Source organism: Dysidea avara, chromosome 1 (assembly GCF_963678975.1).
Source record: "Dysidea avara chromosome 1, odDysAvar1.4, whole genome shotgun sequence".
Classification (NCBI taxonomy): domain Eukaryota; kingdom Metazoa; phylum Porifera; class Demospongiae; order Dictyoceratida; family Dysideidae; genus Dysidea; species Dysidea avara.
Genome location: NC_089272.1, coordinates 11,498,423 through 11,526,299, shown reverse-complemented (window position 1 = coordinate 11,526,299; position 27,877 = coordinate 11,498,423). Strand labels below are relative to the sequence as shown.

At 38.4% G+C, this 27,877-nt stretch overlaps 2 protein-coding genes across 23 annotated transcripts in view; one reads left to right on the top strand and one right to left on the bottom strand.

Moving 5' to 3' along the window:
- LOC136256393 (AMP deaminase 2-like) overlaps nt 1–27,877 on the bottom strand; it is a 331,896-nt gene that overhangs the window by 247,335 nt on the left and 56,684 nt on the right. For all 22 annotated transcript variants that reach the window (XM_066049490.1, XM_066049387.1, XM_066049459.1 and 19 more), the window contains one exon: nt 20,318–20,449. In XM_066049490.1, the coding sequence (XP_065905562.1) occupies nt 20,318–20,449 (132 nt within the window). The remainder of the gene's footprint in view (nt 1–20,317; nt 20,450–27,877) is intronic.
- Nucleotides 1–27,877, top strand: part of LOC136256272 (uncharacterized) — an 80,467-nt gene that overhangs the window by 42,713 nt on the left and 9,877 nt on the right. The gene's annotated exons all lie outside the window — the stretch shown is intronic.

Here is a 27,877-nt window from a genome sequence, read left to right as displayed (position 1 = left end):
CACTTCCTTTAAATTAAGTCTCCCACTGACTTTACTCAATCCATCACTGGCAATCCCTACACCAACCTGGCCTGGGACATGTGGATACAGTGCACAATAAATAAGTTAAATAAAATGAATTCTGGCTTGCTATCTATCCTCAAGAATGAAAAGTAGCTCTTGGTTTACTGAGAAATGTGAACCAAGTGACCCGAATTAGAGCTACTCATAATTCCCTGGCAAATAGAAGACAATTCAAGCAGAATGTAGCTCAAGATGGATGAAGAAGATGAACAGTGCATGCGAGATTTTGTAATTTGCTTATATTATTTGAGTTTGGCTCTTTTCCATTTAACCCATCCTCACCTGTCCTTTGCACCCTATAATCAGCCATGTCTGCCTCTGATAAACTCATTGCAGACTTTAATTCAGCTAATGCTGCAGAAGAGAAAAGGTTGACCATTCTCCCTCCATGAACATGTCCCTTTGAGCAAATGCTTAACATAAAGGATCAAGCAATGAAAAACCTAGAGAGGACCACAAAATGAGAGCTACTGAGATGGAGCAAAATGCTCTTAGGGCAGTTATTGACCTGGTTGAGGACAGTCAGCTTGTGAACCTTCCAGAACTGCTGGAGCATCACGTTATTGATGAGTGTCTAGTCTTATTCAACTCCACCTACAGAAAGATTCAAAAGAGCAAGCACAGAATCTAAATCTTTGCTTGTTAAAATAAATGTCACAGAAAAGATCAAATTTTTTTGAGATACACACATACATGCAAACAAGTTTACAATACAGCATTTTATTAAATAAAAGAAAAAGAAAGTCATCACACTCAATTAACTGTGACAAGAGAGGCAAATTCTGCTCAATCTTGTGTCGATGGAATCATTGCCATTACAGATGCAGCATTGCTATGTTGAACATCGATAGCAACCTTTTGAATCAATAATTGGGTGGCCCTATTATCACAAGACTGCTCCATTACCCGGGGAACCTATCCGCCTCAATAATGAGCATGCACATGATCCTAAGCATCCAAGGTCTCAACACATATATTAGAGGGGAGAAGTAAAAAGATGGAGTCAGAAGAATACTTCCTGATCTTAATTAGCTGACTCTGCAGAGTTTGCCAGCTGGGCTGAGCTGGCTGGCACCACTTGTGGAACGATACACTCTAAATACCCTCTAATAGTACAGTATATCAATCTTTCTCTGTAATATGTATTCTGATAAGCAAGAATTTATGGTAATGCACAAGTGTTCTGCCTATAATTCTAGCAATATGCTCAATGTTTTTAGGCACCTATTATGTTCATTACATAATTGGTGGGTCCCTAATGCCAATTGTATGCTGTATAAACATACCACAATATTTAAAACATAAAGCTCCGATACAATTTGTAGCTTGGAATTATAATAAATGACATAATACAGCAGCAATATTTTGTTGTTTGTGGGGTAAAGATCATGTGGAGGAATTCATCAAACTTGAGTTATGTATGAATTTTACAACTTAGACTATGGCACGCATAATATGCTTTGAAGTTTTGTCATAAATAAGGTGTTTAACAACCAATATATACCCACAGTATCTAGACTGGTTAGATACCGTAACAAAATTTTCTATCATGTGTGCCACATGCTTTGCTGGATTCCAGTTACAACAGCTATCAGAAATTATCAGATTTACTAACCACTTACCATATAGCAGGTTACAACGGGAAAAAATTCCTCATAGTTTTCTTGGATCAACGGCTATATCCATGAAAATTTCACCCCTTGAAGTTTGCAACTCAATTATGATGGCATTGTTTGAATATTATAAATGTATAAAAGATCCTGAAAAGTGAAGAAATTCCCTATGAATAGTGGCACTCTATAAAAACAACCCCCCTAAAAAAGCTCCCACCATACACTATGGCTGAAACAAACACTGCAACTATATAGGATACTTATTAAGATTTTGATCTCTGTGATCCATTTAATCAGTCTAGCTATACTAAAAATAACTATCACTTGTTCACTAAGAAATTACTGTAATTCTTAACCATGCACACAAAACAGTTAAGCTGGAAAAATAGGTGTGGCCTTTTATTAGGCCACACCCATTTTTCAAGCCTTCCAGATTGACCTGGGTGAAATAAGTTGTGAATCAAAGGTGGTGGCCATGAAATGTCTGCGACGACATCAATTTTAATAAAATGACTGTGATGATGTTAGTGCATGCTAATAAATATCTAATCAAAAACAGCCAAGCTGTAAAAAAAGGGTGCTGCCTCCAAAAAAGCCATGGTGAAAAAAGATGTGAAATCAAAGGTGGCGGCCAAGAAATGGCTGCGATGGTAGGTCAATGGCAAAAAAATTAATAGCGACAATTCAGGTGAATAATATATTTGTGTTGCCATCTCCAAGTTTCACAAGGATTCAGCACCAAATTCACCTGAAATGTCGTTATTAAATTTTTTGCTATTAACCTACCATAACAGCCATTTCTTGGCAGACGCCTTTGATTTCACATCTTTTTCACCATGGCTTTTTGGAGGCCGCAGCCTTTTTTTACAGCTTGGCTGTTATTGATTAGATATCACTTCTTTTTGTAATTTCATACCTAAAGCCAGCCTATGACCAGCTTTAGGTATTTCTGTTAACTTGTCTTTTTCTTTACCACAGAGAGAAGAGTATTATGAAGAAGAATGTAATGATTTGTTTAGCTACATGGGTCCTAAATAATTTCAACCGATTCAGCTCAGTGACAGCTGTGATGCAACATCTTTCTTAACCAAGACTTCAGCTACAAAGGATAATATCCAGATTGCAAACACTTTTCAAAATTATACATCAAGATTATTCACAGTCAATTCCTCCTTATTTCATTTCATTGACAAGGACCACCAGACTATTACCCACACCATTTCATTCTAGCAAACTCATCCATCTATTCACACCAACAGTTTTTACTTCAGATCAGGATGATTGAAACAGCTTAGTTGAGCTTACCATCTACCATAATTGAGTGCAACAGTTTCGATTCTTTTTCAACAGAACTGTAAACATTGTATGGAACTCGATAACTATATAATTTTTGTAACTACGTAAAATCCATTTTGCGATTGTTTCCTTTTTTCCTGAACATATCAGTTGTGCTGTCTGCTCAGTAACAATGATAATGTACATTTAGGCAATAATACATCAATTATTTACAATTATGTTGATTGGTCATGAAAATAAGTCACACATGTTGAACTGTATACAGCTGAATACTCTACATGGAAATGTGTATGTAGCTGAAAGTTCTATAGGAAGCCTAATAATGTAACGATGTTCTTTGTAGGCACAGGCCGATTATGCCAGCATAATTTAAAGCATAATAGGTGACCAAAAGCATCAAGCATAATGCCAGCATAATAGGGACGATGTTTGAAAAATTAATTAAATGCGCAATACGCGCGCCTGAAAGAAAGCAAATATTCACTTCCAATAGTATTATTAGTGCATTTCATATTTAAAAATATGTAATATAACTTATTAAACCGTTTCTTTGTTGGTTATTCACACTTTGCAGAAACAAGATCGAGATACTCTAATAGAGCAGTCACTTACTCTAATAGAGCAGTCAGGAAAGGCTGATATACTCTAATAAAACAGTCAGTTCTAGAGCATAATCTTGATTTTGACAGCATAATTTTGAACATAATAGGCTTAATTTTTGAGCAATGCTCAAAAGCATAATAGGTATATAAAATTTTGGGCATAATAGGCCGGTGCCTAGTTCTTTGACTACATGGTGAATGGTTTGTAGTTGAACTTACCACAAGGTGGCTTATTTCTAGCTGAAACACTCTACAAAATGTAGCTGAATCCTCTCTTGTTTCCAGCTAATCTCTCTACAGGGCGATTTGTTTCTAACCGATCTCTACAGGGTGACTTGTTTCTAGCTGATCTCTCTATGGGGTGGCTTGTTTATAGCTACACTCTATACAGGGTGACTTAGAATGTAGTTGAACTGCCTACTGGGTGACTTGATCAAGCTGATCTCTCTACAGGGTGATTTGTTTCTGGCTGGTCTCCTTACAGGGTGATTTGTTTCTAGCTGATCTCTCTACAGGGCTGCTTGTGCTACTGAGCTCTTTACAGGGTGACTTGAAAAATAGTTGAGCTCCTTGCAGGTAATGCAGGGTAACTAGCCTTATTGATTTCTCTACAGGGTGATTTATTTCTAGCTGACCTTTCTACTGAGAGATTTGTTCATAGCTGGACTCCCCATGGGGGTGACTTGAATAGTTGGGCTCTTACAGGGTGACTTGATCATGCTGATCTCTCTACAGGGTGCCTTGTTTCTGACTAATCTGACTTATTTCTAGCTGAACTCCCAGAGAACAGCCTATGAAATTGCCATGGTAAAACATGTAGTTTTCATGGACACTGCCTGTGAAAATATGACAATTCATGGACACTTCCTATGAATATTTAACAATATTATTCATGGCCTCTGCAAAAATGAAATTTTCTTGTGCCATGAAATAATTTGCCAGTGCTATGAAATCTCCACTTTTTAAGGCATACATGGATATTACCATAAAATATCTATGAAATGACTTTCATGGCACTTTATGGCGATTGTTTCATGGCACTGTTCTGTGACAGTGTTAGCTAAACGGTGACTTCATTCTATCCGATGTCTCTACAGAGTGACTTGTTTCTAATTGATCTTTCAACAGAATGATTTGTTTCAAGCTGATACTTTCTACAAGGTGATTTGTTTCTAGCTGATCTCTCTACAGGGTGACTAATTTCTACCTGATCCTTCTGCAGGGTTACTTATTTCTAGCTAATCTTTCTATATGTGATGATTTCTCTAGCTGATTTACCTACATGACAGGGTGACTTCTTACTGGCTGAACTCTCTATAGGGTGATTTGCTTTGAGCTGATCACACTACAGGATGATTTGAAATATCGTTGAACCCTTTGCAGGATAACTTGTTTCTGGCTGATCCCTCTACAGGACGAGTTGCTTCTAGCTGATCTCTCTGCAGGCGATCTGTTTCTAGCTGATCTCTACAGGGTTAACTGTTTCTAGCTGATTTTTCTACAGGTGACTTGTTTCTAGCTGATCTCTATACAGAATGATTGTGTAGCTGATCTTTCTACAGGGTGAATTGTTTCTAGCTGATTTCAGCTGAATATTCTACAGGGTAATTTGAACTGTAGCATAACACTTTGCAGGGCGACTTGTTAACTTGCTTCTAGCTGATCTCTCTACAGGGTGACCTTTTTTAGTTAAGCTCCATACACAGTGGCTTATAACAGTGTTAAATTCTCTACAATCTATAGATGAATGTTTTAAGAGAGTAATTATTTACTTCTTAGCTAACTGCTCTATTCGGATGACTGCTCTATTAGAGTATCTCAATCGCACACTTGTTACACCTAGTTGATTTTTGTAGTGTAACTCAGTAGTTTTTGATCTGATTCCTTGTACACTACTCAAATATCATTGTACAATAATTATTCTACCTATATCTACCAATTTTCAGCTGATTCCATTAGCTAGCTATTTGCCTGGTAGGCTAGTCTCGTGTATCCAGACCACTACTTTTCTTTTGTGTGGGTGTCAGGAAAAGTAGGATGCCCACACAAAAGAAAAGTAGTGGTCTGGCTAAACGAGACTACTGGTAGGCATGGTAAGTATACTAAAAACTCGATCATGCAATTTTTACACATGGTTGGCGTTTTTGTTATAACTCCATTAATGTTAGTGCAATTTCTTTCAAACTACAAAAGGTTTGCACAACGATAGTTACTCCATGTACAGACCAATTTTCAAGGTTTCTGTCAAGCGGTTTACCCTGGAGGCGTGACAACAGATCGCCTTTGGAATTTTGAAAAATCGCGTATAACTCCCTTGTTCTTTGTCTGATCTGTACCCCTGTAAATGTGAGCTATGGATGCATGAAAACTGCATTTTCCTGGTTCCAGTAAAATACACACTTGTGTCGCATGCCTGCACCGGCTGTACTTGGCCTCATGACACACTATCGTGTCTTGATAAATGCATAACATGTTTCACTGATAATGAAGGCCACACACTCTTTTACAGCTTAGCTGCTTTTGCATGGATTTCATATTTTTGTATGCCATACAGCAAGGTTAAATAATGGAGAAGAGAGTATCTAACTTAGCATTAGTCCATCAAAAATGACCACTTTAAATACTTGAACACAGAAAATGACTACAATACTGGCTTTGGAGTTTTTTTACCCACATTTCTTCTTATCTACAGACACAGTGATGATTATTGCAGACAGAAAGTACTGTATCATTTTGTAAGTAGAGTTTTCATTTATGCAATACAAGTTAAGTGATCCATGATAACAGTGGTTCAGTATTTGGGTGCTCAGATGGCTGGAACCCTGGCAAGTTTTTTTGTCAATATTTTCATGCACTTTCTCACCTTGCAGTGACTGTTCTATTCAAATATCTCTTAACCCGTGATTTACAGTTGTTTGATTTTTGTTTTGTAAAAAATTGTAACTATTAGTTAGGTGTTACTTCTTTGTTTGTCAAAAAAACCAAAAAAGGCACTGTTACAATGGCTAACCTATGTACACATCAAAATATCAAATTATTCCCATGAGCCGTTTGCCCTGTAGCAGTGCAGCTATAATTCAAAAATGGTGTGTTTTGGGGAAGGGACAATGGAGTTATGCAGACATGAAAATTGTGTTTTCTTTCTGTCAATATACATATGGTGTGCCGTGTCAGCTTTCTAGGCCACACGACACACTCCATGTGCCTTGTCCATGTGAGTCAGCTGCTACTATTTGATAGTTATATAACATTTCATTTTAGCACAAAACACATAGTTACAGTAAACTTCCTGGTTCAATGATTTTGAAATTGAAATATTACTCATGTCATACTCTATATGTACATGTCAAGCTTACATAGACAAAAAAATCATTCATAATTATTTTAATGGTAATAATCACATGTGGATGTTCCAAACACCAGTGGTCTTCAAAACTAAAGACATGTCTCAGGAAGGTGAATGCCTCTTCATTGTTTTGCAGTAAGCCCTCAGGGATGTCACATTTGGACACTTGCCATGTGCTCTAATCAATCAATAACGATACACATTACAAATACATCCTTAATTATTAGAGTACTGCAGCACATTATAATGACAAATTATACTAATAAAACAGCTGTACTGTATGTAACACTTTCACATCTCAGATCAAAGGAGCCACCTGGGCTACATTCACAATGTAGCCCAGTTAGTAACTTTGCCCAGACTACAACTGGGCAGTGATTATATCATACACTACAGTAGTACTGTTTATTAGGGATCATGAAAAATTGGGCTTTTCCAGCCAGAAACATCTACCTCAATTTCCCTTCATGAAAACTTCACAGCATTAATATATTGCATGGTTGGCAGAGTCAAGCTAAAAAAAAATCTTTAGAAAACCTCAAACTCTTGCAAAAAGTTACTATGGAATTTTAAAATTTTTGTATTTAACAGAATTTTATGCTGACTGACTGATGATAAACTAAAGCAACAAACTGATGCCTCCAGCCAAGCATAACTTGACAATGGATAAGGCTATGGGCTTGACTTCTTCACTGTTCAACACCACTTCATTTTTTTGCCAACCACAGTACGTACAACATGTACATCATGGATTTGCCTTTGTTCTCCTTTGTGTTCCAGTTCTTTAGCAGACAACGCAAGGTGTCGATTCGTGATAGCACGATGCAGCTTCCCTGTGGTTATGTTGAATATGATAGTTATTACCTGTTGACTGGACTGATTGTAGAGATGCTTCTGTTACTCTTCATCATTTGTAACACTGCGTAACGAGTGGAGAATAGCTAAAAAAAAAGGCATATTGGCCACTTCCGGCCCTTTCCATTATCAATTGATTGTTGGGGTGTGCATTCTGATGCTAACTTAATTTTTGGCACCGTGTTGCCATTTTTTTCTTTTAATGCATGCACACATGTACATATGCTCGCAAACACCACACGTACACATGCACGCACACGCGGACAATAACACACATACACACAATAACACACATACACACAATAACAAACACACACACACACACACACACACACACACACACACACACACACACACACACACACACACACACACACACACACACACACACTACATGCATGTATGCATGTACACATCTACTATGATGGCACACACTCACAACACACAACTGCTCACTCTCTCACCTTATGATCAAGATCATTGTGAAATTGGCAAAGTGGTATGGGATTTCTCATTACATTGATACAGAACTATGTAGGTTGAAGTGGTAGTGCTAATAGAATACATACTAGTATTAATACTAAATCAATTACAAATGTAACAGCAGCTTCATTACAGTGTATGTAAACAAATTTGAGGTCACTAGTATATACACAATAATTATTCAGACATTGATAAAGGTTACTTGACACACAGTGACACTTTCACACACAACACCATGATTGTACTGCAGGTATGCTAGTCTGAACAACCACACTAACATCAGTAGCCACTAATATTTACTGCCACTATATTGCAAGATGTTTAGTATAGTACCACTAGTCAAGGGTGGTCAGTATTTAAGAGTGGCCACTCGTCTAGTGTGCCCATTAGCCAAGGGTAGTCACTAGTCAAGGATGGTCACTTAGTCAAGGTGGTCACTATTTAAGGGTGATCAGTTAGTTAAGGGTGGTCACTAGCCAAGGGCGGCCACTAGTCAAGAGTGACTACTAGTAAAGGGTGGCCACTAATCAAGGGTTCATTGATAGTCAAGGATGGTGACTATTTTAGAAAAGGTTGGCCACTAGTCAAGGGTGGTCACTAGAAAAGGGTGACCACTAAATAAGGGTGGTCGGTGTTTTAATTTTTAGCACAAATTCTAGCTGCATATTTTATGCACATATTAGCATGATGTTGATTGGTTACAATGTGGCCATTAATAAAAATGTAACATTAACAATGTGAAACACAAATGAATGCATGCACGCGCATGCACACACTTCTAACATGGTGTACACACCAACAACATCGCTATCAAAGGAAAGTTTCACCTCACCGCTAGAAAGACTATGAGGTACACAATGTCCTATTGGGCGGTCCCTTAATATCAAACATTAAACCAACACCACTGTACTACACTGGCACTGACCTGGAGTGAAAACTGTGAGGTGATCAATTCCAGTGTTGACATTAACTTAGAAAACTTGGCCCAGTCAATGAGGTTAATGACACTGATCTTGTCATCTGCAAAGAAGTCACAAACACACTAAACAAATAGTACACAGATACATGTAACATGTTCACACTATACACTTTAAAGGAAAATTCCTGTATACTCACTCATATAAATAAAACCTCACCATAACCAGTCAAACTAAAAAAAACAACAAAAGTGTACTGGGTGTTAACCGACTTGTAGGTGTATCAAATACTTAAATTTCAGTAGTCAATATGTGTCATACAATACAATGAATGGTACTGTATAGCAGAGATGACAAAGGTGTGGGCATGACCCACGATAAAATATCACTCAAAAACCTGCCTTGATTTCCACACATGATGACATGACAATATTGGTTGGGTAAAAGCTAGCTCAAAAGTGCCTTCAGATAAACTCGAAACATTTTTGTCAAGTTTCTACAGAAAATATATAATGGAACTTTCTACTGACTGCCTGCTTGATGTGTTCAGGTAAGCATAGCAGAAAAGTGGCTACGGCTACTTCCCTACTTTTTTCACAGAAATGCTTTGAACTCACTTAAGAAGAAACCTTTGGCAAATTCATAATTGTCTTACTTTTATCCTTCCATTTACTGTACCATGCCTGCCATAGCATAGTATGGCTTTGATTTCCAGGTGTACATGTTTCACAATGTTATTGCACCAACATATTGTAATATAGTACGAATAGTTTAGTGAGCTGTTCTCCATGTTCTCCATTGTAGATGAGGTGTCACTTGCCATCAGGAAATGGACTGCTTGTGGAATGGTATGTAAAATAGAGCATGTATGAAAGTAGACCATTGTCGTCAGTGAGTTAGTCTGCATGTTAGTGAATTAGTCTGCGGCTATGCCATGCTGTTGGTCTGTATCACTAGTGGGTGCACCCGGAATGTAAGTGGACACCCTTTGTGCCTTTATGAATAGATGCTATAACAATAAAGTTACAACATATCCCCAATAAGTATATCAATGCAGCTCACATGACCAATTTTTATAATAGAACAGATATACTGACAAATTATTTTAATAAAACAATTGTACATTAGTATGTTGTACAGACGACCTCCAAGAATCTTCACACATACACACACTCAAACACACACACACTCAAACACACACACACTCAACACACACACACACACACACACACACACACACACACACACACACACACACACACACACACACACACACACACACACACACACACACACACACAACTACACTGCACACGTGTACACACATAATCACACCTTTCGTTGCAGGTTACTAGCTGACAGGTTATTAAGATAAAGTAGGTCTTATCTTGCATAGTTTCTGTTGGCTCATTTTCACTCTCTTCTTTGTCAGCAGCTACCAGTATTGTATCGATATTAGTGGCAGTAGCAATGGAGGGAGGTTGCTACAATATGCAAACAGTAACACAAGACACAATTTGAGGATATATATTATATAATATATACATATACAGTATGTGTGCTGTGTGCAGATTGAACTAACAATGCTATACATTACAGAAATCACACTTGTGCAACTATAGATGCTCAAATAATGGACATCACATGGACACAAAAGTCTCATAGCCCAGTTTTACCTTTCTCTTAGCAGCTCCGGGTGATCCAGCTGGTGACTTGTGACTGGAGTGTGGTGGAGCTACAAGTGATAGTGTAGTAGACATTGTAATAAAAATATTGATTATGTGTCAGTGTGGGATTCTGCCATCAACAATACAGTAAAAGTTCTACGTACTTGAGCCACTTCTAGGGGTTCTGAGTATTGGTGATAGTTTTGATGATTGTGGAGTAGTGTAGGTGGGGCTGGCCACAGGTGATCTTGGCTGCTGTTGTAGTGATGTAGTTAGACCACAAAATACAGTGAAATTTCATTATGGGACCATTTTAGTGGCTAATATGTCCTCCAAGGATGTATCCAGAAAAATTTAGAAGACTAGGAATACCGTATTTGATGGCCATGGCTACTATAAATTTCAGCAAGGAAAACCCTGTGGCTACTATGTAATGGAGGCTACCAGAGGCTTGTGAGCAGCAGCCTGTGGCATTTATACAGATTCACGAATGATGGACCTTGTTTAATCATCCTTTAATACAGTAGGACCTTCATTATCTGAACACCTGTGTGCCAGTTCAATCATAAAAGTGTTTAGATAACTGAATTTGTTTAGATAAATGAAGTCCATTCATTAATATACAGAGTTGTGTTCAACTACTCTAATAGAACATCTAATAGAATGTTCACCTAATTGAAATATTCTAATAGAGCAGTTTTTGGCATACTGCAGTACATACAATGCATGTATCATGCACTTACATTTGTTCTCCTTTGTGTTCCATTTCTTTTTGCTGACAGCCAAAGGTGTCGATTCATGGTGATGCGATCCATGGCTTCCCTACTGATATCATCCGTATTTTCTGTGGTGACTGTATTGATTGCAGTGGCACTATTCCTACTGTTCTTCATTAGCAGCACTGTAAAACAGGCTGAATATAGTTGAAAGTAAAGCGTAATAGCACTTCACTTTCGAGTCAGTAATTGATATTGGGGGCACGTTCAGTCAAAAGCATTACCTCTGGCGCCCTCCTTTCTTTTGATAAGGTATGCATGGGTTCACCAGTCATAATAATGTTACAAAATAGTACATAAAAAAAAACAAGTATAAGGAATTTTCAATTAGGTGTAGGTGACCCCACCATTTTATTCTATGATCCCTAATTAAAAATTCTTAAGTTTTCCTGGATACTTCACTTTTCAGATGATAATTGATATAGCTGGGGCGTGCGGTGCCTTTTCAGATGCAGTATGCGTGGGTTCACCAGTCATAATAAAATTATTTACAAAAAAAAGTTAACAAACAATTACACAAATTTTTTTTTGCAATTTTCAACTAGAGTAGGGACCATAGCACATTGATAAAAAGTACTGAAACAAGTTGGAGTAGTCCACAATATTAAATCACTGTAAAACAATAAGAAGTGTTATATACCTACTGTGCATTTCCGTTATGGTATCTTGAACACAGTAGGGATATAACACTTCTTAGTGATTTAATACCATGGACTACTCCGACTTGTTTCAGTACTTTGAAAATTGCATTTTTTTTCATGTACTTGTTCTTATAGCAGTGCTAACGTAATTGGTTTATTATGTACTCATTTACAACATAGTCTCCTATTCTTAGGGGTAGACTATGGGAGGGGACTTTTTGTACCACCTGGTCACCCATTTGGAATGTCCCATACATGCGGTATTTTTCCTAAGCATGTGTTTATAATGTTTCCAATTAATACCTACTGTTCTATACTACATCTAGTATCATGATGCAGGGTGCTATGTACCTATCTAAGACTGGATAGCTGCACTGTGTCGCTACATCACCCAAACACACACACGCAAATGATCTCTTTAACACATGCTCCCACAAAGGCTTGTCCTGATTAATCCGCATTTTGATGAGTTGTCAAGATGGCTACTATATACAGCAAATTGTTTACTGCTTAGTGGTACAGTTCTTTATACTTAAAGTGTAACAGCAAATGTTTTTAGAAGACCTGGGTAAGAATATTTTAACCATAAAAGCAGTACTTATACACATGTATTTGTATGGCTTCTTGTAACACTGTGTTTTATAGCACAGGTAAATAGAGAGGCTTACTATTTGAGTATCTAGATCATTGTTAGCTACAGTAATAGAATAATTTCCAAATGGATCAGATCACGCAGTGATTGCATGCTATTTGGGATTATATGAAGAAGGTGAAGTCGAGCATATCAATGGTGTTAGGTCTGGTTTCCTAGAGTTACAGCTAGTTAGCCGTTAAAATATTAGGATACGAAGCACGTGTGCTGCTGCGCATGCGCGAAGCATACATATAAAATTTGCCGCGCTTTCACACCTTTGGCCTTTTTATAGCGAGCTAAGTGCATGAGAAATGTAGGGAATGGGTGGGTGGGACCATTGATATGCTCGACTTCACCTTCTTCATATAATCCCAAATAGCATGCAATCACTGCATGATCTGAGCCATTATTTCAGAAGGCTGAGTCTTGCATATCAATGGTGTTGTTCGTAGCTCACAACCGACCTACTGTATTTAGAAGGTAGAATTGAGCACGATACTATGCTACAGTATATGTAGCACATCAAATCACAATGGTCAACACTACAATAATTACTACACATGATTAGGTCTTACTGCTCCTGTGAATAACAGAGCTCGGCCATATGCAGGATCACTGCTGGAACAATAGTAAAATATTCTGAAAATACTCTGTAGTCCAGACAGTTGCTTTCAATTTGTCAACAGTAGTAATCCCAGAGTCAGCACCAGAGATGAAGCACTTCTTGTGGAATGTGGACTACACAGGGCAGCACAGTATGATCATAAGTTGGACTAAATAGGCCAGTAATGAAACCTTTCCGAACACTGGATTCTGTGTTCCAGATAAGTGCTTCTAGAAAACCAATAGTATTGATGCTAAAATCCACAGCCAGCAGTCACAAACAAAGTCCTCTAGTAGAATGCACTGTAAAAGACGCAAAACATCTATACCATACAGTTTAGAACCACCGTTAGCTATTGTACAAATGCCGTTTGCTGTCTTGCGTTATGCAGATAGAACATCGGTGACAACAGTTGGATAAATCCTCCCTCAATGGGAATGTAGCCTGAAGATACTGATGAATTGTCTCCAGAAACTTGCAAAAAACTATGCACCAATGCCTCGGAAGTTTAACTAGTGTATTTATATGAAAATTACCCCCTCCGGTTTGTCTGTCTCTAGAGATTGTATAGCATAGCCAAATGAAAAATGTCTACTATAAAGTTATCAAATGTGACACTGTTACCATACTACTGTATAGTACTGAGAACCATCTGGACATTCCAGGTGCCAAGGAGCAAGTGTCCTATGATAGGTTCATGGCTGCCTCTGGGGTTTCTTCCAGCCTGCCGAGCCATTTTGTCAAGTATACTACAGATTAATAACTGTCCAGGGAATTTCTGATAATCCCAGAGGGTGAGAATAAGCAAAAATTTGGCACTGCTGTAGCTCAAACATAAATTAAAAAAAAAAAATTATGACAGATGTTGTCTATTCACGATGAAAATAGAAAACCCTTTAGCTTTGCTTTCCCTGCAAGTCCAAGTATAATAGTTACACATAAGTTGTCTTGGGAAATCATGCAACAATGATCCCTAGAAGAACTGGATACCCTGGGTGACCCTTCCAGGCTGGCCACCAGAACACAATTCTGCCTACCAGGTACCGTGGGAGATAGGGACCTATGTTGGTTGAAAGCTCTGTTACATCTGTTAAATGAGTTTAGTCTTTGAGTGAAGGAACTTGGAAGATGTGTGAATCTGCACCTAGAGGGCCCCAAATTACTTCATTTGGGATAAAGTCCTCTAGTTTGTCTAGATCTGGTCCATCCAAATTCTAGACTTGGCATTACCTATAGTTGCTTACCACTGAAATGTGCTCTGCTATCTGAGCGATATCCCTGGACAGGGTCCACAGCCATTAATATTATATTTGTATAGGTCACAGTCACAGAACCTGTTATTAAACATGCAAACTCCCACATTTCTGAGAAACTGTCCAATGACATCATAACCCCAGGGAAGGTTGAGAGACAAACAGGGGAAATGGTTAGTAATCTGGGTGTAATGGGACATTGAACATTGAGCTCCTCCATTGTCAACCAGTCATACACCCTCAACAGCTTCCCCAGTGTTTCCATGGCCTTTGTGTGGAAGTACAGAGTCCAGCCCATTCCTTCAATCTTGTTTTTAGGTTGATAATAATATTGGTCTCAACTGGCCTATATACCTTTTAGGAACCAGATAGAGTTCAGTGCCACTAAAACTCTTTTGAGATGAGGATCAGTAGCATTACCATAGATCCTAGGTGGGTGAAGGATCTATGCAACATGTACAACTCCCCTCCTGCAACAAGATTAGGTTGCTCTTTGGAGTACAGTGAGGGCTAGTTCATCTGGTAAGTTGACAATGGCCATTTGACAACCTTGGGTTGCCTCAACTACTCTTTTACTGTCTTGTAGAATTATAGAAGTGAATTAATCTGTCCACCAGCTCAAGACAGCTATGCTGTCCGTGGTTCAATTATGTGAACAATAATTTGAGTTCTTTTGATGTACCTCCCTGCCACCTTAAGACAGCTGTGCTATCTGTGGCTTCGCAATAGTAAGGTGAACAACTAAGTGATTTACAAGTTCTTTGATGTTGTTAAATAAGTGTGTGCACAGGAATTTAGTCATTTGCACTGGAGTTAGTCAGACTTGGTCTGATGACTTGACAATGTTTCCCCCGGCCTCGGGAACTATTGCTTCCTCTTGAGTAGGGCTGTGTCATGTGGCGCCTTTGAAGAGCGCCGGTTCTACCTCCCCTCTGTGAACTGGAATAGCGCTGAAGAGGTTTATTAAAGCCCTGAGTAGTTTTGGGGGTACCTCGAGCTTGCCTGAGAGTGTGAAGTTGCTTGAGGTGTTCCACTGCCTTTTCAGGAAAAGATGGCCCAAATAGGGTAGTAGCTGCTGATGAGTAGAGCTCCGAGTCTTGACCAAAGGAGACTAAGTCTTTGTTGTATTCTTCAAGCACAAGGGTCCTTCTTTCTGCGTTACAATGGGAAGAGGCATTCCCCATGAGGGTTAGTGCAGCCTTCACTGCAGCCTCCACATCTTCAATGGAAATCTCATTCCATTTGTTTATTTCATCAATTAGCCCAGTCAGTGGGCCCACAGCATCTAAGAAGAGCGCTTGAATCCTGGAAAGTGTGTGGTCTGTGGATTTCGTACTCTTTGAGCACTCCGCAGCCATGACTTTATCAAGGCGAGACAGCGTAGTAAATGATGTATCTGGTACAATAAATTTCCTCCGGATATCTTTGCAATCTTCATTATCCAGGGTATTGAATACCTCACGCAGGAAGTCCCTTGTTTCCTTTTCGACTTCAGTTAGGCAAAGCTTTTCACCCTTTGGGTGATCCGCCTTGGTATCGCTTGAGTTGGCGTCCTGTTCATCTTCGAGTTCCATTTGGTCCTCCCAAGACAGCCTCGTAACCACGTTGTCATCGACGCCTGTTACCGGAGAATTGGTGGCACTTTGTGCCATGCCAGGTACTTGTTGTTCTCCAGGAAGCTGTGCCCACTGTTCTTGAGGGCGAGTGCACTTCAAATTCTCCACATCAGTACAGACCGTCGACAGTTGACCTTCCATCCTCAGTAGAGCATCTTGGATAATAGCAAATTGGCTAGAGCTGTCTCCAGACATTGTAACGATTAATCTTTCCTGGCTGGTCATTGTAGGTGCTCTGGACAAGTCTAAGTCATAGGAATGCACAAATGCATAAAGATAGCTATATGATTGCTATAACCTGATACATAGACTATCATGCTGCGTTTCATTAATTTATTAGTTAATTCCCAGCCTTCCTCCAATGCTCTATAAACTGGCAAGACTAAAATATGCATGGAAACTGCAAACCAAATGAAACGCAGACCACAATGCAAATACACTATTTGTATACGTAATAGGACGGATGGCTGTGGTATTCGGGATTAATAGTGTGAGCATTGTAAACAGGAAGGAGTAACATTGTATGAAGGGAAGCTGAGCACTATTTCCTTCCTGTTAACAATGCGAGAAGTATTAATCCCGAATACCACAGCCATCCGTCTTATTGCAAATTAATTCAACAACCATTGCAACTGTTACTAGGCAACAGAAATTTTAAAAACCACTGCAAAAGACTAATCACACTTAGCAACCATTGCTATGGTCTCAAAATGACATTTACCTTATTTAGCAACCATTGCTAAGCGACCATATTGTTGCTATTCCATTTATCACTATGGTAACATTAGTTGTCAAGTCAGACATTTACTTTTAATAGGAACACACCACACTGTTTTAGCCAATCAAATTAGTATCGCAGATTTTTGTCAAGGGACCTTGACAAACAGGGGCGGATCCAGAATTTTGCTAAGGGGGGGACACACGGGTAGGGGTCACTCCACAGTATGCGAAGCACACTCCATGAAATGCGAAACATGAGCTTTCTGGGGGTCTGGGGGACAGACATGGGGCCAAGTACATTTAAAAGTACTTAAGTAAAGTACAAGTACTTTTGAATTTTCTAAGTACAAGTACAAGTACTCCAGCAGCAATCAAGAGAGTACTTAAGTAAAGTACAAGTACATGCTGGAAGTACTTAAGTAAAGTACAAGTACATTTTGCTGTAGTAAAATATATGCTGTATTCAGTGTATTGTAGTATGTACAGTAAGTGCGCCTAGGGGGTTGGTTTTTGTGAACCATTCTCTCTCTTAAACTCTTAAAATTCACTGACTTGAATAGCAGCATTGTTTTTGTTTGCCAGAATGCTATGACATCATTAATCGTGGCAACATGGTACATAGTAAGGTTGGGGAAGGCAGTAGAAGAATCGCAAAAAGTTGTAAACTGCACCTTAACCCACTGTGTACAAACTACGTACAATGTTTGCAGTACTTACAAGTACTTAAAAGTACTTTAAGTACTCAAGTACATACAAGTACTTAGCAAAGTACTTGAGTATAAGTACAAGTACATTGGGGAAATTAAGAAAGTATTTAAGTAAAGTACAAGTACTTTCAAATCTGTACTTAAGTGTATAAGTACTCATGTACTTGGCCCCATGTCTGCTGGGGGAATGCCCCCCCCTCCCAGAAACTTTAATGTTCTGAGATTTGATTTGGTGACAATTTTGACTGAAATTTGTTGATAGTTCAAACACTGGAAGATACTGAGTTAAAAACCAGAATTAGTGTAAAAGTCTAGGCTGCTCCATAAGGAATTTTGAAAAATTAACATTTTGAGATTTAATTTAGTGTAACTGAAATTTGTTGACAGTTCAAACACTGGAAGCTACTAAGTTAAAAACCAGAATTAGTGTAGCTACTAGCTAAAGGGCTAGGCTGCTTCCTAAGAAATTTTGAAAAATTAACATTCTGAGATTGAATTTGGTGACAATTTTGACTGAAATTTGTTGATAGTTCAAACACCGGAAGATATGGAGTGTAATGGACTAGAAATTTTTGTTACATAATAATTATGCTTGTGCACGTGTGCATGTTTTTCTAATGATTGATTAGAGAGTTTCCGGTACCCAACACGAGGCAGGAGGAATGTAAGTGAGTTGCTAGAATAAGACTCTACCGACTGAAGCCGAGACATGGAGTTAAAAACTAGAGAATTAGTTAAAACTGCTCCCTAATGAAATTTTGTAAACTTAACATTGTGAGATTGAATTTGGTGGCAATTTTGACTGAAATTTGTAAATGCTTATGAAAATTTAATGTTGGAAGCTACTGAGCTGTTAGTAGCTACAAAGAGATTTTCAAAAATTGATTTTGAGAATGATTTTGGTACTAAATTTTGGCTAAGATTAAGTTGAAAATTTTAGAATTAGCATAAGGTCCTCTTCACAAGCATCACAAAAACTTTAAGGATATAGATAATGATGGCATTTGGTGTGCAGCTGCATCTCCAGAGAATTTCTAAATATAGTCACTAGGGTGTGGATAGAGTCATTAACTCAATTTAGAACAGGTTTTTAGTTGTTCAAAATGATAAACAGTGTTTTATAATTATAATACTCTTGACTGTTTTATTAGAGTAAGTAACTGCTCTATTACAGTAACTCGATTTCTAAATGTAGAGGGTGTCTATCCCACCTAGTTCTCCTTGTGCTATGTCAATATAGGTAATAATTTGCTAGAGACAGATTTATTATATTACACATAGTCATAAACTGCATAAAATTTTTTTGAATTATGTCTAAAGTGCCTAGCTATGTTCAATGAACAACACTATATAAAAAAATTCTAGGGGAGGGGGTGGCACTGGCCCCCCTACCCCCAACAAACAAGTGTAATACTAATACTGTTGGCTAATTGCTTGACGTATTTCAATATAATACGTCAAGCTGCTATTGAAAGTATTATATTGTAACACATTCACTTGTTGGATTAAAAGAATGCAATGCAAACATAGAACAAAATGTAAATGAAACTATTTTGGTTGCTACTGTAATCGCTTAATTTCAATAAGATGAGTGTGGAAAGACAAACAAATACACATACATACATACTAGGGCTGAGCGATACTACCGTTTTAGCGATATATCGCGATATTTTGAAAGTATCGATATCGTAATATTTTGTTATTAACTATCGTGATACCATGCCGTCATTAAAAACCATTTGTTATGCAGTACTAGGCTAAGAATCCTTGTAAATGATAAAGTCCACCCATCTGGTTTCCCCTGCAGAGAGGTGTGAACACCATAACAACCTCAAAGCATGTGTTACAATAACTGTTACTGTAAACAAGGATGATAGTGGCTAGTTTGCTATCACCTATAAGGACTTCCTGCAGGAATGCTGAGCAATATGCTATGTAGCACCAGCTATGATTGACTTATTTGTAAGTGTCGTGAACTATTCAGTATCGTGAATAGTGGCTTTAGTATCGATCGTGATACTACAATGGCAGTATCGCTCAGCCCTAATACATACAAACATACACACATACATACATACATACATACATACATACATACATACACACACACACACTCATACAACTAAAATTTATTTTCACGGTGTGTTTTGGTCATCATGCTTTTGTTGTAGGGTAAATACCTAGGTATCATTTTAATCCTTATTACATTACAATTGTAATGACATTGATTGCGTATCCATAACATAAACACTTTTAAAATGACAGCACTTTATTTACAACCATGCATAGCAGCCGATTAAATTATATAGCACTTTGGGTTTTTGGAAAGTTGTGATGTCTGGCAGTATACATACATACATACATACATACATACGTACATACGTACATACGTATGTACATACATACATACACGTTTTTCGTAAAACTTTTCAGGAAATCATGTAGGCATGCAACTACAGCCAGCCTGGGTCTGGCTGTGAGCACATGTCTGGTTTAACAAAAACACATTGTGCATATGCATCACCTGCTTCAGTGTACGTTGTTCCCCGTTTTTATTAGTGACCACCATGTTACGTTGTGTCTTCATCTGTTTCTTTATGAATCGCAGCAAATGTTTCTGGTTCATACAGGATGCTGCATGTACGTGAGTATCCACCTGAGGATTAAAATAATGTATAAAACCACACTACTGGTATGACATCATTACTAAATGCCAAAGTGTCAATATAATCTTTATGCACACATTTATACATACCTAACAGTTTCACTGTCAGACAATACAGTTGTTATGTCATAGTTATATCCCATTACAAGGATGATATATTGTTATTACATGAGTCTGAGATGGAGCCGAAGTAACAATGATATCATCTGAGTATATGGGATATAACTATTTTATATCCCAGTGTGTGGGAGTGCATGGAAGTTTACGGATGGTAAATTAAGTTCCAGTTTGAGTTCCTGTCACTGTGCTCAAGATTTCGTCCAAATTATGTGGAGATTCAACTTCGTAGCTACAAAAGAGACCCTGCATACTGCATATATACTGTAGTGAACGGCAATGTTACAGAGCAGCAGCATTTCCAGGTACAGTTCACTTTCGTCAGAAGTTGGTATGGTGGTGTTGCGTTGTGTGAAAGAAAAAAAAAAGACCAACAAGTGGCTATTGTATTCCGAGATAGAACAACGAAGCTAGAGATTATCGAAAGAAGTTATTTCTTCACCATAATGACTGTTGGGACTGATTGCTGGAGCGAAAATCGGCACAGACTGTTGATGACATTTGTTAAACTATCGTAATGGTAACTTGTAGTGTTACAGTGTAAAGGATATTAACAGTTTTATTGTAAGATTTAGCAGGTTTAAGTACTGTACTGGTGTGTTTTGTATCAATGTTTTTCCTTATTTGGCTTTTTGTTCCATTGGTAAACAATATCATTTGTGGTTATTATGATGTCACGAACGAGATTGAGTGGCTCCGTAACAGGGTGATAAGTTAGTTATCACTGGGTGATAACTAATGTATCGTACAGCAGCAGCACAGCTCTTTCTAGCTGTATGGTAGTTACAACCCAGCGTGGCACTTTGACACTCCCACACTCTTGGATTTAAATATACAAAGTACACTGTTATCACTGTTAAAAAAACAAATATACCTTGCAAACATTGTAGAAGTCACGATGGGCATAGATTTCTGAGCAGCTAATTCTCTCACTTCATTGAGCAAAACATGGAGATTGAAGCATGCCTCCAAATAGCGTAGACGGCGATAACAGAATGACTTGCTAGCTAGTAATGGAAATACCACACAATATACATAATGTTAATATTACATCAAATGCCTAGGGGTTTACTCTACGTACGATAAGACAGTATAAGGCTGAATAGTATTATAACAATTCAGCATCTCGGTATATCATAGAAATACATATGCAAGAATAAGGAAAAACAAGTTGATGTTATGCTACTTCTAAAAACCATGCATCCATGCAGTTAATAGTATATCCATTCTAGATTAGGGTTCAAACGAATAGCAGCTTTTACTAATCGAATATTCTTTATTTACAACTACCAAATATTCAAATATTCTCTTTTTCAGCATTGGTATGGACGAGATATCAACTTTAACTGCAGGTTAACGGGTGCTAACTTTAGGCAACGCTTGTTTATTCCATACAAGTACACGAAAAAATTTGGAATTTTCAACTAGAGTAGGGACCATAGCACATCGATAAAAAATATTGAAACAAGTTGGAGTAGTCCATGATATTAAATCACAGTAAAACAATAAGAAGTGTTATATCCCTACTGTGCTCAACAGAAATGCACAGTAGGGATATAACACTTCTTATTGTTTTACTGTGATTTAATATCATGGACTACTCCAACTTGTTTCAATACTTTTTATCAATGTGCTATGGTCCCTACTCTAGTTGAAAATTCCAAATTTTTTTGTGTACTTGTTTGTTAATTTCTTTTTGTAAACAATTTTAATATGACTGGTGAACCCATGCATACCGCATCTGAAATGGTGCTGTGCACCCCAGCTATATCAATCTAATCAAAAACAGCCAAGCTGTAAAAAAAGGTGCGGCCCCCAAAAAGGCCATGGTGAAAAAAGATGTGAAATCCAAGGTGGCGGCCAAGAAATGGCTGTGATGGTAGGTTAATGGTTACATTTTAATAACGACAATTCAGGTGAATTTTGTGCCGCTTGGTCTTGGCACCAAATTCACCTGAATTGTTGTTATTAAAATGTAACCATTAACCTACCATCACAGCCATTTCTTGGCCGCCACCTTGGATTTCACAACTTTTTTCACCATGGCCTTTTTGGGGGCCGCACCTTTTTTTACAGCTTGGCTGTTTTTGATTAGATATCACTTCTTTTTGTATTTGTATACTGCAAAGCCGGCCTATGGCTGGCTTTGGGGTTTTTTAACCCATGTGTTTTTTTCTTTACTACAGGAAGAAGAAAAGAACTTAAAGAAGAATTTTAGTACTTCAATTGTTTTTCATTTTATTAGTAATTATACAAATTATATACATATATTTATTACATGCCCATTATGCCCCACAGGATATTTTTTTGCAGCTGATCTCTCTACTGGGTTACTTGAAATGTAGCTGAACTATATACAGGATGGTTTCTTTGTAGCTGAACTCTCTACAAGGTAACCTCTTCTAGCTGGTCTCTCTACAGGGTATTTTGTTTCTAGCTGAACTCTCTACAGGTAATTTGTTTGCAGCTAAACTCTCTACATGGTGGTGTCTTTGTAGCCGAACTCTCTACATGATGGTTTCTTTGTAGCTGAACTCTCTATAAGGTGACTTCGTCTAGCTGAACTCTCTACAGGGTGATTTTTTTGTAGCTGAACTCTCTGCAGGGTGATTTGTTTGCAGCTGAACTGTCTACATGATGGTTTCTTTGTAGCTGAACTCCTTACATTGTGTCTAGTTTCTAGCTGATCTCTCTACAGGGTGATTTGTTTGTAGCTGATCTCTATACAAGTTGATTTGTGTGTAGCTGATCTCTCTGCAGGGTGATTTGTTTGTAGCCGATCTCTCTACAAGGTAATTTGTTTGTAGCTGAACTATCTATAAGGTGATTTGTATGTAGCTAATCTCTCTGCAGATTGATTTGTTTTAGCTGAACTCTGATTTGTTTTTAGCTTATCTCTGTACAGGTTGATTTGTGTGTAACTGATCTCTCTACAAGCTGATTTGTTTGTAGCTGATAACTCGGCAGGTTGATTTGTTTCTAGATGATCTCTCTACAGGTTGATTTGTTTGTTGCTGATCGCTCTAAAGGTTGATTTTTTTGTAGCTGACCTCTCTTCAGGGTGATTTGTTTCTAGCTGATATCTCTACAGGGTGATTTTTTGTAGCTGACCTCTCTTCAGGGTAATTTGTTTCTAGCTGATCGCTATACAGGTTGGTTTGTTTGTAGCTGAACTCTCTACAGGATCATTTGCTTGTAGCTGAACTCCTTACATTGTGTCTAGTTTCTAGCTGATCTCTCTACAGGGTGATTTGTTTGTAGCTGATCTCTACAAGTTGAATTGTGTGTAGCTGATCTCTCTGCAGGTTGATTTGTTTGTAGCCGATCTCTCTACAAGGTAATTTGTTTGTAGCTGAACTATCTATAAGGTAATTTGTTTGTAGCTGATCTCTCTGCAGGTTGATTTGTTTTAGCTGAACTCTCTACAGGGTGATTTGTTTTTAGCTGAACTCCTTACATTGTGTGTAGTTTCTAGCTGATCTCCCTACAGGGTGATTTGTTTGTAGCTGATCTCTCTACAAGTTGATTTGTGTGTAGATGATCTCTCTGCAGGTTGATTTGTTTGTAGCCGACCTCTCTACATGTAATCTGTTTGTAGCTGAACTCTCTATAAGGTGATTTGTCTGTAGCTGATCTCTCTGCAGGTTGATTTGTTTTAGCTGAACTCTCTACAGGGTGATTGCTTGTAGCTGAACTCCTTACATTGTGTCTAGTTTCTAGCTGATGTCTCTACAGGGTGATTTTTTGTAGCTGAACTCTCTACAGGGTGATTTGTTTCTATCTTATCTCTCTACAGGTAGATTTGTGTTGATTTGTTCATTGCTGATCGCTCTAAAGGTTGATTTGTTGCAGCTGAACACCCTGCAAAGTGTTTTGTTTGTAGCTGATCACTCTAAAGGGTAATTTGTTTGTAGCTGAACTCTCTCCACAGTGACTTGTGTGTAGCTGAATTCTGTGTAACTGAATTCTCTAGAGAGTGACTTAATTGTAGCTGAATTCTCTACACAGTGCATGACTTGTTTATAGCTGAACTTTCTTCAGTATGACTTGTAATGTTCTGAATCTCTATAGTGGTATATTTGCTTAACTCTCCACATGGTGACTGTCTTCTTGCTGAACTGTCTATAAGATTAACTGTTTGCAGCTGAACTCCCTACAGAATAACTTGTGATGTAATAAAATTCTATAATGGAATAAATATATTATCCGAATGCTCTATTAGGGTGACTGTTCTATTAGAGTATCTCGATCTCGCATTTGCTACATGGAGTTGGCTTTCGAATCATAACTCAGTGGTTTGTAATCCGATTCTTCTGTACTACTGCAAGGACTTTCTATGAAGATTATTCCAGCTATACACCGATTTTCAGCTCATTGCTCTAAGCGGTTTGCCTAGTAGGCGTGAAAACTAATACTTTTTTATTCATAAAAATCGATCGTGTAATTGTGACACAGGTTGGGTTTTGTGTCATATCTCCGTGGTCTTTATCTCGATTCCTTTCAAACCACCAAAAGGCACTCCTACGATGGTTACTCCATCTACATAGCAATTTTCAACTCATTCCATGAAGCGGTTTACCCTGTAGGCGTGACAACAAATCGATCTTGTTTTACGCGAATAATCGGTCATAACTCCTGAACCATTCATCGGATTTGTACCAAATTTGATGCTAGGATTCGCCTTTGGACTCCCTTTCTGTGTGCCAAATTTCAAGGCAATCGGAGTACGCGTTTACTTGTTACAGCAATTTTTGCAAGTGTGCGAAAAGACGAAGAAGAAAAAAAAACGAAGAAAAAAAAATGAAACTTTGGCAGCTCGTATCTTGGAAATGGCTGGAGCGATTTCCTTCAAATTTGGATTGTAGACTCCCTTGGCTGGCGGGCAACTGTGTAGCAAATTTGGTTGCAATCAGATAAGTGATCACCGAGATACAAAGGTGTGAAAATGACGTTTTCGTTCTTATTGTCAATATACTCACGGTGTGGCACGCCGGCTTCTTGGGCTGCACGACACACTACCGTGTGTCTTGATTATAGTCTGAAAAGTGAAGTATCCATTACACTTCGTTGTCAGCCCGTTACACAGCAATATGAATCAAGAACTTTTCCGGAAGCACCTCTACAATCTACTCATACCAAAAGAAATGGTACCACACCCAATTTTTTTAATTATCGTTTGAAAAGTGAAGTATCCATTACGATTCGCTGTTGGCTATGTTCAACCCGATACACTGCAATACGAATCAAGAACTGTTTGAAAAGCACTTTTGTAATCAAAATAGCAACTATGAAAAATGCGGACGGTTTCCGTTTCGAAGAGAAGCCATCATGTGCTCGTGCCAAATCAACACCTTTCCCTGTCAGCAAAGATGAATGGGACACAAAGGAGGACACTGGTAGGTCCATGAAGAATGCATTGTATATACTGCAGTATGCCAAAAGGCACCTGTCAGGCCAAAGTGACGTTGAACAGTGAAAAAATCAAGCCCATAGCCTATTATCGAATTATGCTTGTCTGAAGGCATCAGTCAGTCAGTTACTTACTTACTCAGTTAGTAGAAAATTCTGTTGAATAAGAATAATTTTAAAATTCCGTAGCAACTTGTTGAAAGCATTTCGGGTTGATCTGAAAGCTTGTTTGGGCTACTGCCTCATCATCGTCAGGGAAAATTGAGGTTGGTTTTTGGATGATTGTTTTTGTGGGCCACGCCTACTCTTTTGTTGTCCCTACTATACAGTTACTATTATACTGTATGATGGATCAGCAGGCACCCTAGTATATGTGACCGAATCTGTGAAAACAGGACATAATCGCATTTTTCAAATTTCTGTTTATTAAATATTTATAATCTACTTAGCCAGGTGTACCCAATGGCAAAGTTTCAGCTTCATATACCAATAACTTTGGGAGTTACAGCCCTACAAAGTAGCAACAACAGAAAAATCGGTTTGTACAGCAAGTATAGGGAAAATACATTACAGGCGCTTGTAACTTGCCAACAGATTGAGGTACAGAGCTAACATTTTCACCATCGTGTTCACCATGAACAGGGTAATCAATTATTGGGTACATTTGTCCTTTAGTTGCCCTTCCTCACTGCATACAAAGGTGAAATTCATGAAGAAAAGTTGATAGCATATGATTGCTTCGACATGATGTAAACAAACACTTATAATGTATGTGTCCTTGGGTTTACTGCAACGAAACAAAGATTTTCCAACTCCTCTTGAGCAGGCGAATGAGATGATATCCAGGTTTTTATTGTTAGTCCCTTCCTTCACTAAAAAAGAGGGGCTAAAAAGTTTATGGAAGTTTCAATAATATGCCAGTATTTCACCCAATGTATTCAATGCCTTATATTGTAAATTTAGGCTTGTGCGATTATGTCCCTTTTTTGCAGATCCGGTAACTCCAGCACGTGATTGGTAAAGAGCAGATTGTGGAGACAACTGGATTACTTTACCTGTTTCTGCAAGAGCCATATCAGAGTGATGGGTTGTAGTTTGTCTCTGCTCAAGTCAGTTTCCTATTGTGGACCCTTCAGTTCCTGGCATTGTAATGTCCACTCTAGCTGGGGTACAGTACTATATTTTAGCGTGCACCATGGATGGACTGCTGCATCACATCTAAGGATAAAGGTACTTGCACTTGTTCAGGCATTTACAGCTGACATTACACAGTTTCTTAGTCAGACAACTAGTCACTTACCTAGTGACATCTCGCTGTCAGGTCTACCATACAATGCTTTGTCACGGTACAACTTGGCATCGTCAAGGAGCTTCTGGACCCTAACAACAATAGTAGCATGCTTCAGCTCATGGACTACGTGTTGGTTTCCTATCTCTGTTAGCTATTTGGTGCAGCGTGTCCACAACAGTTCAGTATTATGGATAGTGTGTTCCCACCTCAATCCCATGGATAATGTGTTCTGATTCAGTTCCCTTGTTATGATCCTGGGAGGTTGTGGGAATTTGATCTCCACCACTTGGTATCTAACGTCCTACCCCCCACCCTTCTATTCTGCAGATTTAAAGCTACTAAAGGCATGATGACATTTAGCAAGGCTTATCGCTGATGTGAACACTTGACCACCTCCCAGATCATTTATATGGATAGATGTCAGCTGTGGTGGACGGTGGGTCCCTGTTTCAAATGTCATGGTCAGTTGTGTGTTCCCTGTGTAGCCATCTCAGTTCATGGATGAAGCAAGTTTTATTTCAGTATCGGGGGTCACACTCTCACTAAGCACATGAATAATGTGCTCCTATTGCAGTCATTTAGTGCAACATGTTCATGATGTC